This window comes from Nannobrachium achirus (genome assembly GCF_963921795.1).
Source record: "Nannobrachium achirus genome assembly, chromosome: 2".
NCBI classification, from domain to species: Eukaryota; Metazoa; Chordata; class Actinopteri; order Myctophiformes; family Myctophidae; genus Nannobrachium; species Nannobrachium achirus.
In genome coordinates, this window is record NC_137811.1 from 10,298,369 (window position 1) to 10,312,451 (window position 14,083).

Consider the following 14,083-nt stretch of genomic DNA (forward strand, 5'->3'; position numbering starts at 1 on the left):
ACAATAAACTGTTCATTGTATTCAAATTATAATTTTCCAGTAAGTGCATTGTACTGGATCAAACAAGTTCTTATCTCAAGTAGCCAGTACCCATAGGGCAGGAGCCCATCTCCTGTTTCTGTAGCGTGAGGCAGCTTGATGTACAAGCACAACCACTGGACCGGACATGACCAAGTGCCAAGCAGGGAGGCACTGGGTCCCATTTGTATAGTCTTTGGTACAATGATCGAACTCCGACCTCCCAATCTCCCAAAAACACTAAACAGAAGTGTCAAATGTCTGCTAACATCTAAATTCAATGTATGAGCTAGAACAAGTTGCGCAGTGCTTTGAAAACTAATCACATCACCGTCCCAATATGAAGGCCCGCCTTTGGAAGTCTTTGCAGTGATTCTGCAAAACATTTATTTGTTTAAAATAACAAATAACCCCCCCCCCCCCCCCAACACACACACACACACTGAATGTACAGATCAGATCAAAGCAGTTAGAGATCTCTAGCTAGGCAGAGATCTCTGGCTGTCTTTTGGAGACAACACGATTCCAGACCAAACATGAACTTGGACCTGGGGAAACAGATTCACATTGTAATGCAGTAAATCCTGCATAGCATTTAAATTAGATAATAAAAAAAAAGAACTTTTACAATGTGATCCAACATCACAAAAAAAAAAAAAACGATAGGCACAGCTTTCTTGTTCTCTCTTCTTTCGACACAGTAAAATCAGTGTTAATTTATTAAATTAGTAACTCTGAGAGTGTACAAATGGAACCAAATGGAGTCGTAAGGGTCCATTTGGTTCCATTTGTACGCTCTCAAGAGTTATGGGTGGTCCTTTAAATAATAACAATAATTAATAAACAAGGTTATAAGAACTACCGACTCACAACGCCTTCAAATAGTCACTGAGGATGTGGCTGTGTGTCACACAGGGTCACATCCATCTCGTCGAGACGGTGCGCGACAGGATGGTCAACATGTCACACGGGGTCCCAACATGTGGTCGGGGACAGTCCAGGACGGGACAGTCCAGGACGGGACAGTGGACGGGGGTCAGCGCTCAGGCGCTGGTGGCGTGCAGCGGTCCCATGGTCCTCTCCTGGTTGTGCTTCCGGAAGAAGGCCTTGCCAAACTCGTAGGTGCTGATCATGATGGCACACGCTGGAGCCACCTTGATCAGCCTGGGCATGAAGCCTGCATGGAAGGACACATACCAAGTCAAATGTTGGCCTGGGGCGAAGAGGACTTCAGATCACACCTTGTGGTGCACATACAAGAAAAGGTAGCATGCGGAGGCCCTGAGGATACGGAGTAGTTCACCCCCAAAATGACATTTTTCGTTCTATTGTATATTATTGTACTCATGTCATGGAGACTTGAGTACAATAATATCTTTTTATATTTGTCGCATTCTAAGACAAAAATGTGATAAAAGGAAATTTACTCCCATTGATTCCGAACGGGGACCCAAATGCATTTGGGTCCCCCTTAGACACAGACATAGGCCCTCATTTATCAACGTGGTGCAGACCAAATTATGGACGTACAGTCGTACATCGAGATGACCACAATTGTCGGCGTTTATCATTGCATCTCGACTTTGACTTTAGCGTACCGTACAGCGTACGCCCAGATCTCAAGTCAAATTCTGAGCGAGTAAATAAAAATATCATGATTTATCTCGAATGTTTGCCTCGGTTATGATCAATGAACAATTATAAAAGACTATTTTCTACGCCAGGATTGTACAACCAAGCACAATAGCACACGATAGCATTTTCTTTCAGTCAGGACAGTTTTTAAAGAAACGCGGGCATCAGTGCTTTTGTAACGGCCGGTAGAGAAGGCTGCGTTTTAAACATGAAGGTGATTAGGAGAAAAATGCATGTTTGTGCAGCAGCGTTACACTGATGTGAACGTGGGAGACAGGACTTCCCGGTCACGTGATCTCGTGCTGCATTTCGGGAAATGGGAGTGTCTTTCATCACCGCGGTAGCTTTGTACAGTAGCTACAGTACAGTATGCAGGTCAATGGGCACAAGGAGACATCAAAGAGATAGGCGTGTTGACACGTCGTGGACCTCCAATGAGTTAACCAACAGTATTAATTAAAGTAAAAAAAAAAAGAGGGGGCCATGAAATTCTCTCATAATCAGATTGTATATTCTCATCACATCTGAATCAATTCAACACATAACTGGAACTATCTGAGGTCTACATGAATCACCTGACCATCTAGCATTTTGGATCACAACATTGTGGTCACTCTCCTTCCGTAGCTCTGGTCTGGGTCAAAACACACTTCACACAGATGGTTGGTGACCTGAGGTGAAGCATACCTGCAAACAGTCCACTGACCCCGTTCTCTGCTACGATCCTCCTCATCACACTGAGGGTAGAGGACGACACCTGAGACGACACTGATACACACACAGGTTTGTATAACTAACTATAATTAGTATTAACTAATATAATTATTGAATGCTTTAACTATTGAAAAATAGCAGATAAACAAGCTCACAGCGTGGCACCGAGTGCCGTGCTGCGAGCTTGTAGATCTGCTATTTTTGGAAAAGTCGAGACGGGGGGTCCGTGGCCAAATACATCATTTTGGGGGTCCTTCACCTGAAATGGTTTGAGCACCACTGACATAGAAACATAGGTTTTTCAAAAAACCTCAGAAGGATTTGAAATATTTAAAGAAATATTTTCATGATTTTTCAAAAATAGCAGATCTACAAGCTCGCAGCGCCGCGCTGTGAGCTTGAATATCTGCTATTTTTCAATAGTTACAGCACAAAGTAATAAATAATGCGTTCCCATTGTACCCAGGGCTCAGAATTTGGTGCGACACCCCTGCACACACACACAGGTTTGTATTACTATACTGTGAGGACATCAACATTTTAAGACTTTATGAATGTTTTTAACTGTAAGCCTAAAGCGTCATTACTACCGGGCACGATAAAGATAACTACAGATCAATCTAAAAGAAAATGTAGAAATTGTGTAAAAAAGCATTGCAGATGCCCTAGCACCCCCAAATCATGACTGCGGAAACTTCCCACTGGACTCTGACTTCAGAAGGTTGACATTTCTCTTTTATAAATCCTTGTTTTGAGTCGCCTCGTGTAATATTGTAATATTTTGAAAAATGGACTTCTGATATTCATGAGCAGTATGATATAAAAATCTTAACAAAACGGTTTGGAATAACTCACTGCATGTGCAATGTATCTAGAACATATGACAGTTTCAAAAAATATATGAAGGTTTCAAGAAAATGTACTTTTACACAATATTTCAATTTTTCTAGATTGATCTGTATAAGAATATTTTGGCGTTCACATCATTTACGTCAGCTTTATCGTTGTGGCGGACGCTACCATCCACATGAGAACGATGTTTTAAATAATATATTTATCGTGCTTGGTGGAAATGACGCTTTAAGCTAAACAATAGCAGATCTACTTGTACCCTTTCTTTTGGATGAAGTAGATCCGTATTTTCTTTTTCTCACATTTTTAATCAGCATGCATGCATGTGCATTTTGTCGTTATAACGTGCAGTTAAAAGAGTTTATGCTTGCTGGTGTCGTGCACCGAAAATCCCCTTAAATCTATGAGCTTAGCTCAAAGATTGGCTATTTTCTGGTCTACACCTAACCTGTCAATGCCTAATCCTAAGAATAACCCCAACATGAATCTTCTTACCAATTGTAACCCATATTAGTACTGATGACAACATTGATCTTCCTGACAAGACATTACAGTAACATTCCCATATTGTCGTAATATCGTCATGCTTACAGTTCAAGGCCTCCACTTCCACCTGCCTCTTGGTTTTGACGACATCAAACGGTAAGGTGGCAATGGCTGCAATCTGGGAAACAGAAGCACAGGGTGTGATACATGGTGTCATCTGGGTCTCTGGGGATTGGGACCACTGGTACTGGTGGTTTTCTATCATACTGGGAAGTTCATTACATTTGACCTGACGTCACAGCAGGTCCAACTAGTCCATGGTTACACAGCTATAGTAGAATCACAGACATAAACAGGTAGACGCCTCATCGGTCAGTGGGGCTGAACATCAACAATTACCCCCATATTACTGTATGTGGGGAAGCTTTCAATAACTCCACTGCAAGAAACATGCCCATTTTATGTGGTATAACCATTGCTGTTACTGTCTATGTAAGATAAGGTGTTTAGGTATGAAAACCCATTTTTTTTACGGGTACACATTATTGTGTATCATTATTTTATGCTTTAACTATTGAAAAATAGCAGATATACAAGTTTGCAGCGCGGCACCGAGTGCAGATCTGCTATTTTTGAAAAATCATGAAAATTTGAATTTTGACCCAATTCTATAAGTGTCTTTTGAATCCTTCTACAAAAAAACCTATGTTTCTATGTCAGCAATCTGGCTAGCCATCGTCAAAGAAAAGGTCCTTTTCATTTAACTGGAGCTCAGTTAGTCTGTTCTTGAGATACTACTATGTCAGTGGTTCTCAAACCTTTTCATGTGAAGGACCCCCAACATGATATTTATTTGGCCACGTACCCCCATCTCAAAATATTTAGTTCCAGGGACCACCCAGAAGCAAAATTTGAGTTACAAATGTTCGCTTTGAAAATACATACCAGTCAAAGATTTGCACACATTTTCACGACTTTTTCAAAAATAGCAGATCTACAAGCTCGCAGCGCGGCACTCGGTGCCGCGCTGTGAGCTTGTATATCTGCTATTTTTCACTGGTTAAAGCATTCAATAATTCTAGGCCTAAATGGGTTAAAAAAAACCTATCTGACCAAATTGCTGGAAAAGGCTGGTTGTGAGGCGTTCGGGTTGTGGCTTTGTCGAGTGTCTACACGAACACACTTCTTCTTTCGTGTATCATCCTCAAATGTCCAACTCAGTATTGTGTAGCCACGCCCTTGTCTCTGGTCCCACTTGGAAGAGGTCGGCCTCTGAAGGTGGTTTGTACAGGGGGCAGGTGTTAATAATGTGCTCTGCAGTCTGTTCGGGCTCTCCACAGCAAGAAACATGCCCATTTTATGTGGTATAACCATTGCTGTTACTGTCTATGTAAGATAAGGTGTTTAGGTATGAAAACCCATTTTTTTTACGGGTACACATTATTGTGTATCATTATTTTATGCTTTAACTATTGAAAAATAGCAGATATACAAGTTTGCAGCGCGGCACCGAGTGCAGATCTGCTATTTTTGAAAAATCATGAAAATTTGAATTTTGACCCAATTCTATAAGTGTCTTTTGAATCCTTCTACAAAAAAACCTATGTTTCTATGTCAGCAATCTGGCTAGCCATCGTCAAAGAAAAGGTCCTTTTCATTTAACTGGAGCTCAGTTAGTCTGTTCTTGAGATACTACTATGTCTGTGGTTCTCAAACCTTTTCATGTGAAGGACCCCCAACATGATATTTATTTGGCCACGTACCCCCATCTCAAAATATTTAGTTCCAGGGACCACCCAGAAGCAAAATTTGAGTTACAAATGTTCGCTTTGAAAATACATACCAGTCAAAGATTTGCACACATTTTCACGACTTTTTCAAAAATAGCAGATCTACAAGCTCGCAGCGCGGCACTCGGTGCCGCGCTGTGAGCTTGTATATCTGCTATTTTTCACTGGTTAAAGCATTCAATAATTCTAGGCCTAAATGGGTTAAAAAAAACCTATCTGACCAAATTGCTGGAAAAGGCTGGTTGTGAGGCGTTCGGGTTGTGGCTTTGTCGAGTGTCTACACGAACACACTTCTTCTTTCGTGTATCATCCTCAAATGTCCAACTCAGTATTGTGTAGCCACGCCCTTGTCTCTGGTCCCACTTGGAAGAGGTCGGCCTCTGAAGGTGGTTTGTACAGGGGGCAGGTGTTAATAATGTGCTCTGCAGTCTGTTCGGGCTCTCCACACTCGCATGTTGCACTGTCTGCCAAGCCCCACTTGAACACACTTGAAGGGAGGGAACTGAAGCCGGGCATGGGGAGAGTTGAGATTTGTCCTATGGGCTTATTTGTCCTACCGAGTGCCATGCTATTTTCTTGTAGATCTGCTATTTTTGAAAAAAACATGAAAATGGGTGCAAATCTTTGAATATATATTATTTTAAAGTGACAATTTCAAATCAAATCTTTGCTTCTGGGCTGTCCCTGGAACAAAATATTTTGAGATGGGGTCGGTGGTCAAATACATATCAATCTTGACATTAGAAACTTTTGAATGTTTTTCAGAAAACCATTAGGATTAATTAGAAGAACATTTTTAAGCTATTATTCAGGTCTTAACTATCACGAGTTTTGGGCAGTTTTTGCAAAAAGAAAAATTTGAAAAAAAGAAATGCTGGACCTCCTTCTATCTACTAGGCATGATCGCGATCGCGAATGTTTGACAGCCATACCAACCCCATCTTTCAAACATGACAGCAAATGTTTGTTTGAAGCAATGCCGGAACGGATTTCCAAGCAGATTTTTTGGTTTGAAAACTGTGAACAGCGTGCACACACGTGGTGCTTGATCTATGCATGGGCGTGCATGATCCGTGCACTATGAATTAGGCCTACATGGAAGTCTACGGAGACTTGTGGCATCCTGTAACTTCAAAGAGATTTTTAAAATGCAGCGAATGAGTTAAGGGGTTAAAACACTGTTTCCCAAACAGGGTTGCGAGTAAAAATCAAAATTCTTTCTAAATAACTTTTTTTAAATTGCAGACCTACTGTACAAGCTTACAACCTTGCGGATTAGCTATTTTCAATAGTTGGGTCCCAGAGGTCGACATCAAATTTCTCTTTTGGGTCTCGAGAATTATTGAATGCTTTAACTATTGAAAAATAGCAGATCTACAACCTCAAGCTCGCAGCGCGGCACTCGGTGCCGCGCTGTGAGCTTGTATATCTGCTATTTTTCAATAGTTAAAGGATAAAATAATGATACACAATGATGTGTACCCGTTCTAAATGGGTTAAACAAGGAAGAGGTGAACTCACCGAGCCGGACACGGCTCCGGCGATGAAGGTGATGGAGAAGGAGGCCTCCCTGGTCTGGGCCCGCTCACACAGCCAGGCCTTAGTCTTCTCGTAGTTGTACCAGTACATGGCGGAGAAGGGCACGTCCCGCAGCAGCGTGGGTCCCCAGCCCCTCCACAGGGAAAGCCAGCCTGATGAGCGCACCGCCTGGCTGATGACGCCGCTCAGCTGCTGGTACGACTGTTTCTCTGACTGCAGCTTGGTGCGGATCAGCTCCAGCGGGCTGATGACCGTCGCCGAACCCACTGATGGCACCATGAGACACACACACACACACACACACACACACACACACACACACACACACACACACACACACACACACACACACACACACACACACACACACACACACACACACACACACACACACACACACACACACACACACACACACACACACACACACACACACACACACACACACACACACACACAGGAGAGAACGGAGAGAGAGAGAAAGTGAGGATGACAGTTAGGCTTGGTTGATTGTGATTTTACAAAATAAAGACGGATTAATCCCCATTTTGGGCGCGTCATTATAGAAACAAATAAGAAAAACTAATTGTGAAAATAGTCCATCGTTTGGAGCATAGCAAACTGATAGCAAATTTCAGTTTAGAGCCGCAGTGATGAAGTGGATACGCGCCTATTGCCCAATGATGACTGGGTTGGGCCAGATCGGCAATTCACCCCCTCAACAACACCTTAGTAGGCTACACAAACAAAAGGTTCTATGTCTCCCAGCATTGGAGAGAGATTTAACTGTTTGAACTAGGCTTGCAAGCCCCATTGTCTCATACTGTACTAGACTACTAGATACAATCATTGGAGGATGTGGGCTTTTCGTTGCACTTGTTTGAACCTCATTTGATTAGTAAGTTAACTGTGTTTTCTGTTGTAGTCGCAATTTTGAAACAGACTCAAATTTGTGCAGGACGTCATGTTCGCATACAGTGCTTCTTTTAGAATTAATCATTGGTATCTGCAACAGGCCTACCTGTTGTGATTTTTGTAATGAAAACCATACATTGAATAGTTGCATAATGTCATTTTATTCATGTTTCTCTTTCTTGTATTTCTCAATAGACATAGGCCTATTGGCCATGTTGCACCCCCCCACCCCCCTTGTGCCAGATTTTGCCCACCCAAAATGAAACTCCTGTGTGATGGTGGAGGGGGCGCTCATCGGCACGCAAAGCCATTGACTCACTCACCTAGCGGCTTGCTCAGGCGCTCCTCAATACAACTGTTTTGGGACCAGCTTACACACAACCTGTGTGTGTGTGGGTGTGTGTGTGTGTGTGTGTGCAGTCAACGTTTATATTGTCTATGTCAGATGGAAACCTCATATATCCACAACTGTTACTTTTCAGGAATCAAGTTCAAACGCATCAAAAGTAGCAGATCTACAAGCTCGAACACCGGGCAAGAGTGGATCTGCTAATCTTGACTCTTGTGTGACAATGTATGATCACGTAGGGCATTCATTTACTAAAAACCACAGAAAGCTAAAACAAATGTTAGCTGTGTGCTGACCTCTGGCCACGGCTCCGGCCACTAGAGGCGCTGTCTCAGCGTGTTCTCCCATCCTCTTCCGCAGAGCGGAACACAGCTGGTCGTAACAGGTGAAGTAGATGACAGTGGCCGGCACCGCCATCACACTGAAAACAATCAAACGTCACATACAACAACTTTAGATTCTTTATCCTTGAAGTTGAACACATGGCTTATACCATAAGGCATGGGCTACAATGGATCTCTGCTTAGGTGACTTAAAAGGTGACATAAAGAGATTCTTATTTACTTTTTTCTTTAATATATGTGTGTGTGTGTGTGTGTGTGTGTGTGTGTGTGTGTGTGTGTGTGTCAAATACAGTTATTGTTCAGTAAGGCAGAAGTCGGGTCCTCTCACTCAAAGCAAAGCCACTGCTACTGTGCTAAGTGCTAAACCCCTCAGTCACACATGGATTATAAAGCATCAGGAGCAAGTCAAACAACAGCCGCTGAATCCCAGCAGACCCAGTGATGCAGATGAATACAGTTTAGCTACTAGTAGTGAACCAGGGTAGCCTAGTTCCAGACCCTGAATCACTAGCCACACCCCTTTAAATTTTTGTTTTGGCGATTCAGGGGTCTAGAATTGCTCTCAATGAAGAGGCCTTCCTCGTTCGAAAATCCGTACGGCGAATCAGCGTCGTGAATCAGCGTCTTGTGATCAGCGTGGGTGGGGGTTTCCCAGAACTCATGTGCATTTCCAAGTAAACCAGCGCCGCCGCCGTACCGTACCGTGCATCGCGTCGCGGTAAAATGTGATCGTATCGATCTCGCTATGAAACACCAGTAGCAGGCATGTTATGTTGTGTTTGATTACTAGTTCGTAGTGCTCCTATTCTGCCTGTTTCTTTGGTTAGCAAAGCACAAGCAAGCAACAGGCTAGCCACTAGCCAGCCACACATAACAACAACAACACTGCGTCATCTGCTTTGCTGCTCTTTGGCAACACCCATCCTTGAAATTGCCTTAGATGAGACAAAGTTCAGACTGAATAATGGAGTGAAACGAAATGTCAATTCAGGCTGAGTGTCAGGCTAGAACCAGGGAGTGATGCAGATGAAAGGAAGAGACTCACAGTGTTGGAGGAAGTCCACTCCATAGAGATCTGATCCCCTCTACTCGTACGATCTTGATGAAGGCATCCTGGACACGGAGAGAAGGGTTAGCTGAATCAAACTCTATACTGACTGCCTTAGTGCCCTTTTTTTTTTACATACTTTTATAATTGTATTCGTTTCTGCCATTTTGTAGCCAAGAATCCAGACTGATATGGCTACATTTCTTTCCCCCCCACTGAGAAGCGAAGTGAGAAAAAGGAAACGCTGAACGTAGCAATCAGTATGGATTCCAGGCTAGCTATTTTGACAATTACTTTAGTTTTAAACTGTAATTCAGAACTTATATTTATTAATAGATAGTTATTTGAATCAATCTGTATGGTACAGTATGTTGATACAATATAACTAGTCTATCTGCAGTGGTTGGAGGTGGCGTCCTAAGATCCAACTGTCATCTTTATTGCAATTTGGACGTCGTTGCACTTCCCTCTCTCCATCAGGAGACATAGAACTTACGGATTACAGTGCCAATTAAATGCTTATTATAAATGTTGTAGCATTACTCTGATATGCACTAAGTGCTACACAGTAATGTGCATGTGCCATGTACTCTACATCAGCGGTTGTCAAACGTTTACATTTAAAAGCCGGACCTTAACTCTGACAGTGTACAAAGGCCAACATCAAAACACACTTGCCCCCATGTTTTTCCCCGGACCGCTCGCCCCCAACAGTTCATGTATTCTTTTAAGTTTAGGAATAAAGTTAGGGTTAGGCATAGTTTTTCTGAAGTTAAGCTTAGGAATAATAGGGTTAGGTTTGGGCATAGTTTTACTGAGGTTACATTTAGGAATAGCTGGTGGCGACTGTTCCGAGGTCATCAGATTTTACCTGGGCGTGTGTTTTGGGGCGAGACTTTTGCGTATCCCTAATGACCATTACAGGTGTGTAACTCTGAGGGGCCTTTTCCACCGGCAAAGAACCGGTTCAGGTTCTTTCTCCTGCCTATGGGATGAACCAGAGGTGAGCTTTTCACCGAGAACTGGCTTGCTTGGTTCGGAACCAATCCGAACCAAGCAAGCCAGTTCGCGGCTGGTTCGCGAGAACGAACCAAGGCTCCAAGAAAGTTGCCATCCCATATGCGGGAGAAAGAACCCGAACCGGTTCTTTGCCGGTGGAAAAGGCCCCCGAGAGTGTACAAATGGAACCAAATGGACCCTAGTCAGGGGGGGGGTCCTTGAAAATAAAACATTTGAGAACAACTGTACCAGTGGACACCTAATGTGCCATACATACTGTCATAGTAAATCAGTGTCATACATATTCTGAAGAAAACCTGGAGACTGACATTCAGTAATTGAGTCTTATGATCAAAATAAGAACATTATAATGGTGTGTAAAAACTATAGACGACGCCAAGTCTTGTCTCTGTGTACGGAAATATTGATGACCCCTGCTCAAATGTGTTGAGTAAGTAGAAGCGCATATATAGTGCAGCTGCGTGTAAAGCTTACCACTGTGCCGTTGAAGTGACCAGGTGCTTTATACCAGGCCCTGGAGTTGCCGTTCTCACACACACACAGGTGGTCCATCAGGCCGTTGCAGTAGACAAAGCATTTCCCTGGACAGTATGAGAAACACACATACCTCACTGGAACTGTGGCTTATTGAGCACTATATTAATTATAATAATAGAGCTGGGACTAGAATAAACAAAGACATCTAATGAATTAAGAGGCTTTGTAATTAAGTATTCAAATATAATCGCATATAATATTTGACATGATAGGCAAATTCATTTTGGTATAAAAGGGAATCAATGAGTGAGTTTTGTTTATCTAAATTTCCCCAACCACTGGGCCAAGCAAAGCGGTCTGATAGGCTTATTCACCCATTGTGTGCATTGTCTGGGGTTTGTTGTCTGTTAGTTGGTGCACCAGTCAGAAAGGTTCTGTGGTGCAGAAAGGTCCTTGCCCTAATAATATTAGTAATCATAATACAAATAATACATAATTGACTTCTCGTGTGTACCTTTGGGGAAGGGATTCTTCTGTGCTTGAAGTCTGATCTTCACCACATCCAGTGGCGTTACTGAAAATGGCAAAAATGTCATACAATATCAACAACTGAAATGTGACAATACCAACATTACAAAACGGTTAGTTCTGTTGTTTGACCGTAAACCCCTCCCTGTAGGTTCCACCCTGGAGGTCAGCACACCCTGCATGAGCAGCCCGAGTGGGCTTTTCAGCCTCCTGTGTTTTTAGCCAGTTTGTGCCTGTAATTTATGATTGTCTCTCTATGATCGACACGAATGGATGCTTTTATTTTATTAGAGTAGCCAAATATCCCCCCCCCCCCTTTTCTCTCCAATGTAATTCCTCCCCACACACATTTCTGTGTTGTCACTGCTGTTGTATCCTACTGACTCACCTACCAGTGACGACGACCCCCCACCGGGAGAACGTAGAGCTTTGTCTACTCCTCCCACCCAACACTCCCAGCTGACAGGTGCAGCCCCTGCCCGTAAGAGTACGTGCAGTGACAAATATCACCCTCCCTCCTGAACACGTGCCAATTGTGTTCTCATAGACGCACAACAATGGAGTCGTGCCCGCAACCTCTTTACCACTGCAGCACCCGATCGCAGTGGATGGTTTGAGTCCAACTGATTTGAATCGGTTCGATTTTAGAGATGGAATACAATACAATACAAAGGGAACGGTTTTGGGCATACGAGGTTTCCACCCGACAACAACGATATAGAGCCTGATTATTAGCATCATGATTAAAATTATAATAATTTGAAACAATAGGCTACACGTTTTACAGAAACAGGTTAGGATTCAGAAGGTGTTTTTTTTTTAGAATCAGCCTCAGGTCTAAGTGGGTTCAAGTAAACGGCAGTGCACCTGATCCACTGTGCTCTCCTACACAGGCTCACCTCAAAGCTGTCACCTCTAAACTTTACATACGGTAAACATAAGAACAGGACCATGTTGAAGTGTGCAGATAGCACAGTCATTGTGAGTCAGTACTGTGTGTGTGTGTGTGTGTGTGTGTGTGTGTGTGTGTGTGTGTGTGTGTGTGTGTGTGTGTGTGTGTGTGTGTGTGTGTGTGTGTGAGTGAGTGAGTGAGTGAGTGAGAGAGAGAGAGAGAGAGAGAGAGAGAGAGATTGCAACAGGTTACATAAAGGTTAACTCACCCAACAGCGAGGTGAGTACAGCTCCAGAGCAGGACGCCACCATCTGTTGAAGTGGAGTAATGCCATTGCTGGCTGCTGGAGACAGACTTTGTCCACTCATATTAACACCTAAAAGAAAAGATACACATATTATATTATAAACAGCAGGCATGCAGTCAATTTAAGTGAAAAACAAATTAATGCATTAGTAATTACAATCCAATATTATGATTATGAAATTGACCATTCTTGCATAACGTTTACAACTGAGTATTGATTGAATACAGGACATTCGTTTACTTGTAACAGAAAGCCAAACAGAACAGACCGTTTGATCTAAAATAGCCTTGGATTAAGACTATCATAGATTTATATATTTTTTTGTTTAAAATAAATAGCTAAAACACATCTATAATAGTCTTGAGTGTCTAAATACACCGTTGCCAAATTCATTGTGTTGAATGTCAAAAAGAACTGATCTACAAGCTATCAACGCATCGCACCGCGACGCGTAGATAGTTTGTAGATCAGATCTTTTTGACACGCGACACGACTAAACGTACAAAGGTAAAGTTTCGGGGTATAAATAACGCCACAGACCTCGTGTCACTGCTGTCCGCCCGCGACACGCTCCTCCATGGACACACACCGCCCCGTGGAGCTCGTTAAAGTGCACTTTAGTCCCGCAGGAGACCCTCTTTAACACCACATGATGTCCGGACGGTTAGCCTGTTAGCTTAGCAACTTGCACAACAACAAACACTTCTTCTTCCGTTGGGGTTTACGTAAATATGTTTGCACTACCGCCACCTACTGGGCAACAACAGCTACGTGTACGTTTCGCAATTTTAAATTCGACACAGCACTTTCCTCACTTTGTTTGCACCATTATGCAAACGTGTATAGGAAATAATAGTTATAATTTGGAAAATAGTTATAATTTGGAAATACATCCCATATTTGGTGTTAAATGGAATTCATGGTTTTCTTAGTTTTCTTAGTTTTATAGGCTACAGAACATTAAATATCCAATTTCAGTCTTTCTTTTCTTTTCATTTGCCTTGATACTCATGTTGGTTACACATAATAACCAAAATACTTTTAAATACCTATATTTTTTCATTATTATGGGGTGTTATTGTTATTATGTGTGTCTAACTGTCTATTATTACATGTTGAAACAGTACACTCGAACACAAAGCTGTTTCTTTTGTTGTCTCGATGTCTGT

General features: G+C 42.5%; 1 protein-coding gene across 1 annotated transcript; it reads right to left on the reverse strand.

The window, feature by feature from the left end:
- Window positions 1–799: 799 nt before the first annotated feature.
- Window positions 800–13,591, reverse strand: slc25a40 (solute carrier family 25 member 40). The gene is made up of 10 exons (XM_080752205.1): window positions 13,455–13,591; window positions 12,876–12,983; window positions 11,702–11,761; window positions 11,185–11,291; window positions 9,688–9,755; window positions 8,595–8,719; window positions 7,017–7,300; window positions 3,811–3,883; window positions 2,341–2,421; window positions 800–1,195 (listed from the first exon to the last, which is right to left on the reverse strand). Exons 2-10 carry the CDS (start codon window positions 12,973–12,975, stop codon window positions 1,062–1,064), a joined length of 1,032 nt encoding a protein of 343 aa, XP_080608331.1. The 5' UTR covers window positions 12,976–12,983; window positions 13,455–13,591; the 3' UTR covers window positions 800–1,061.
- Window positions 13,592–14,083: the final 492 nt, after the last annotated feature.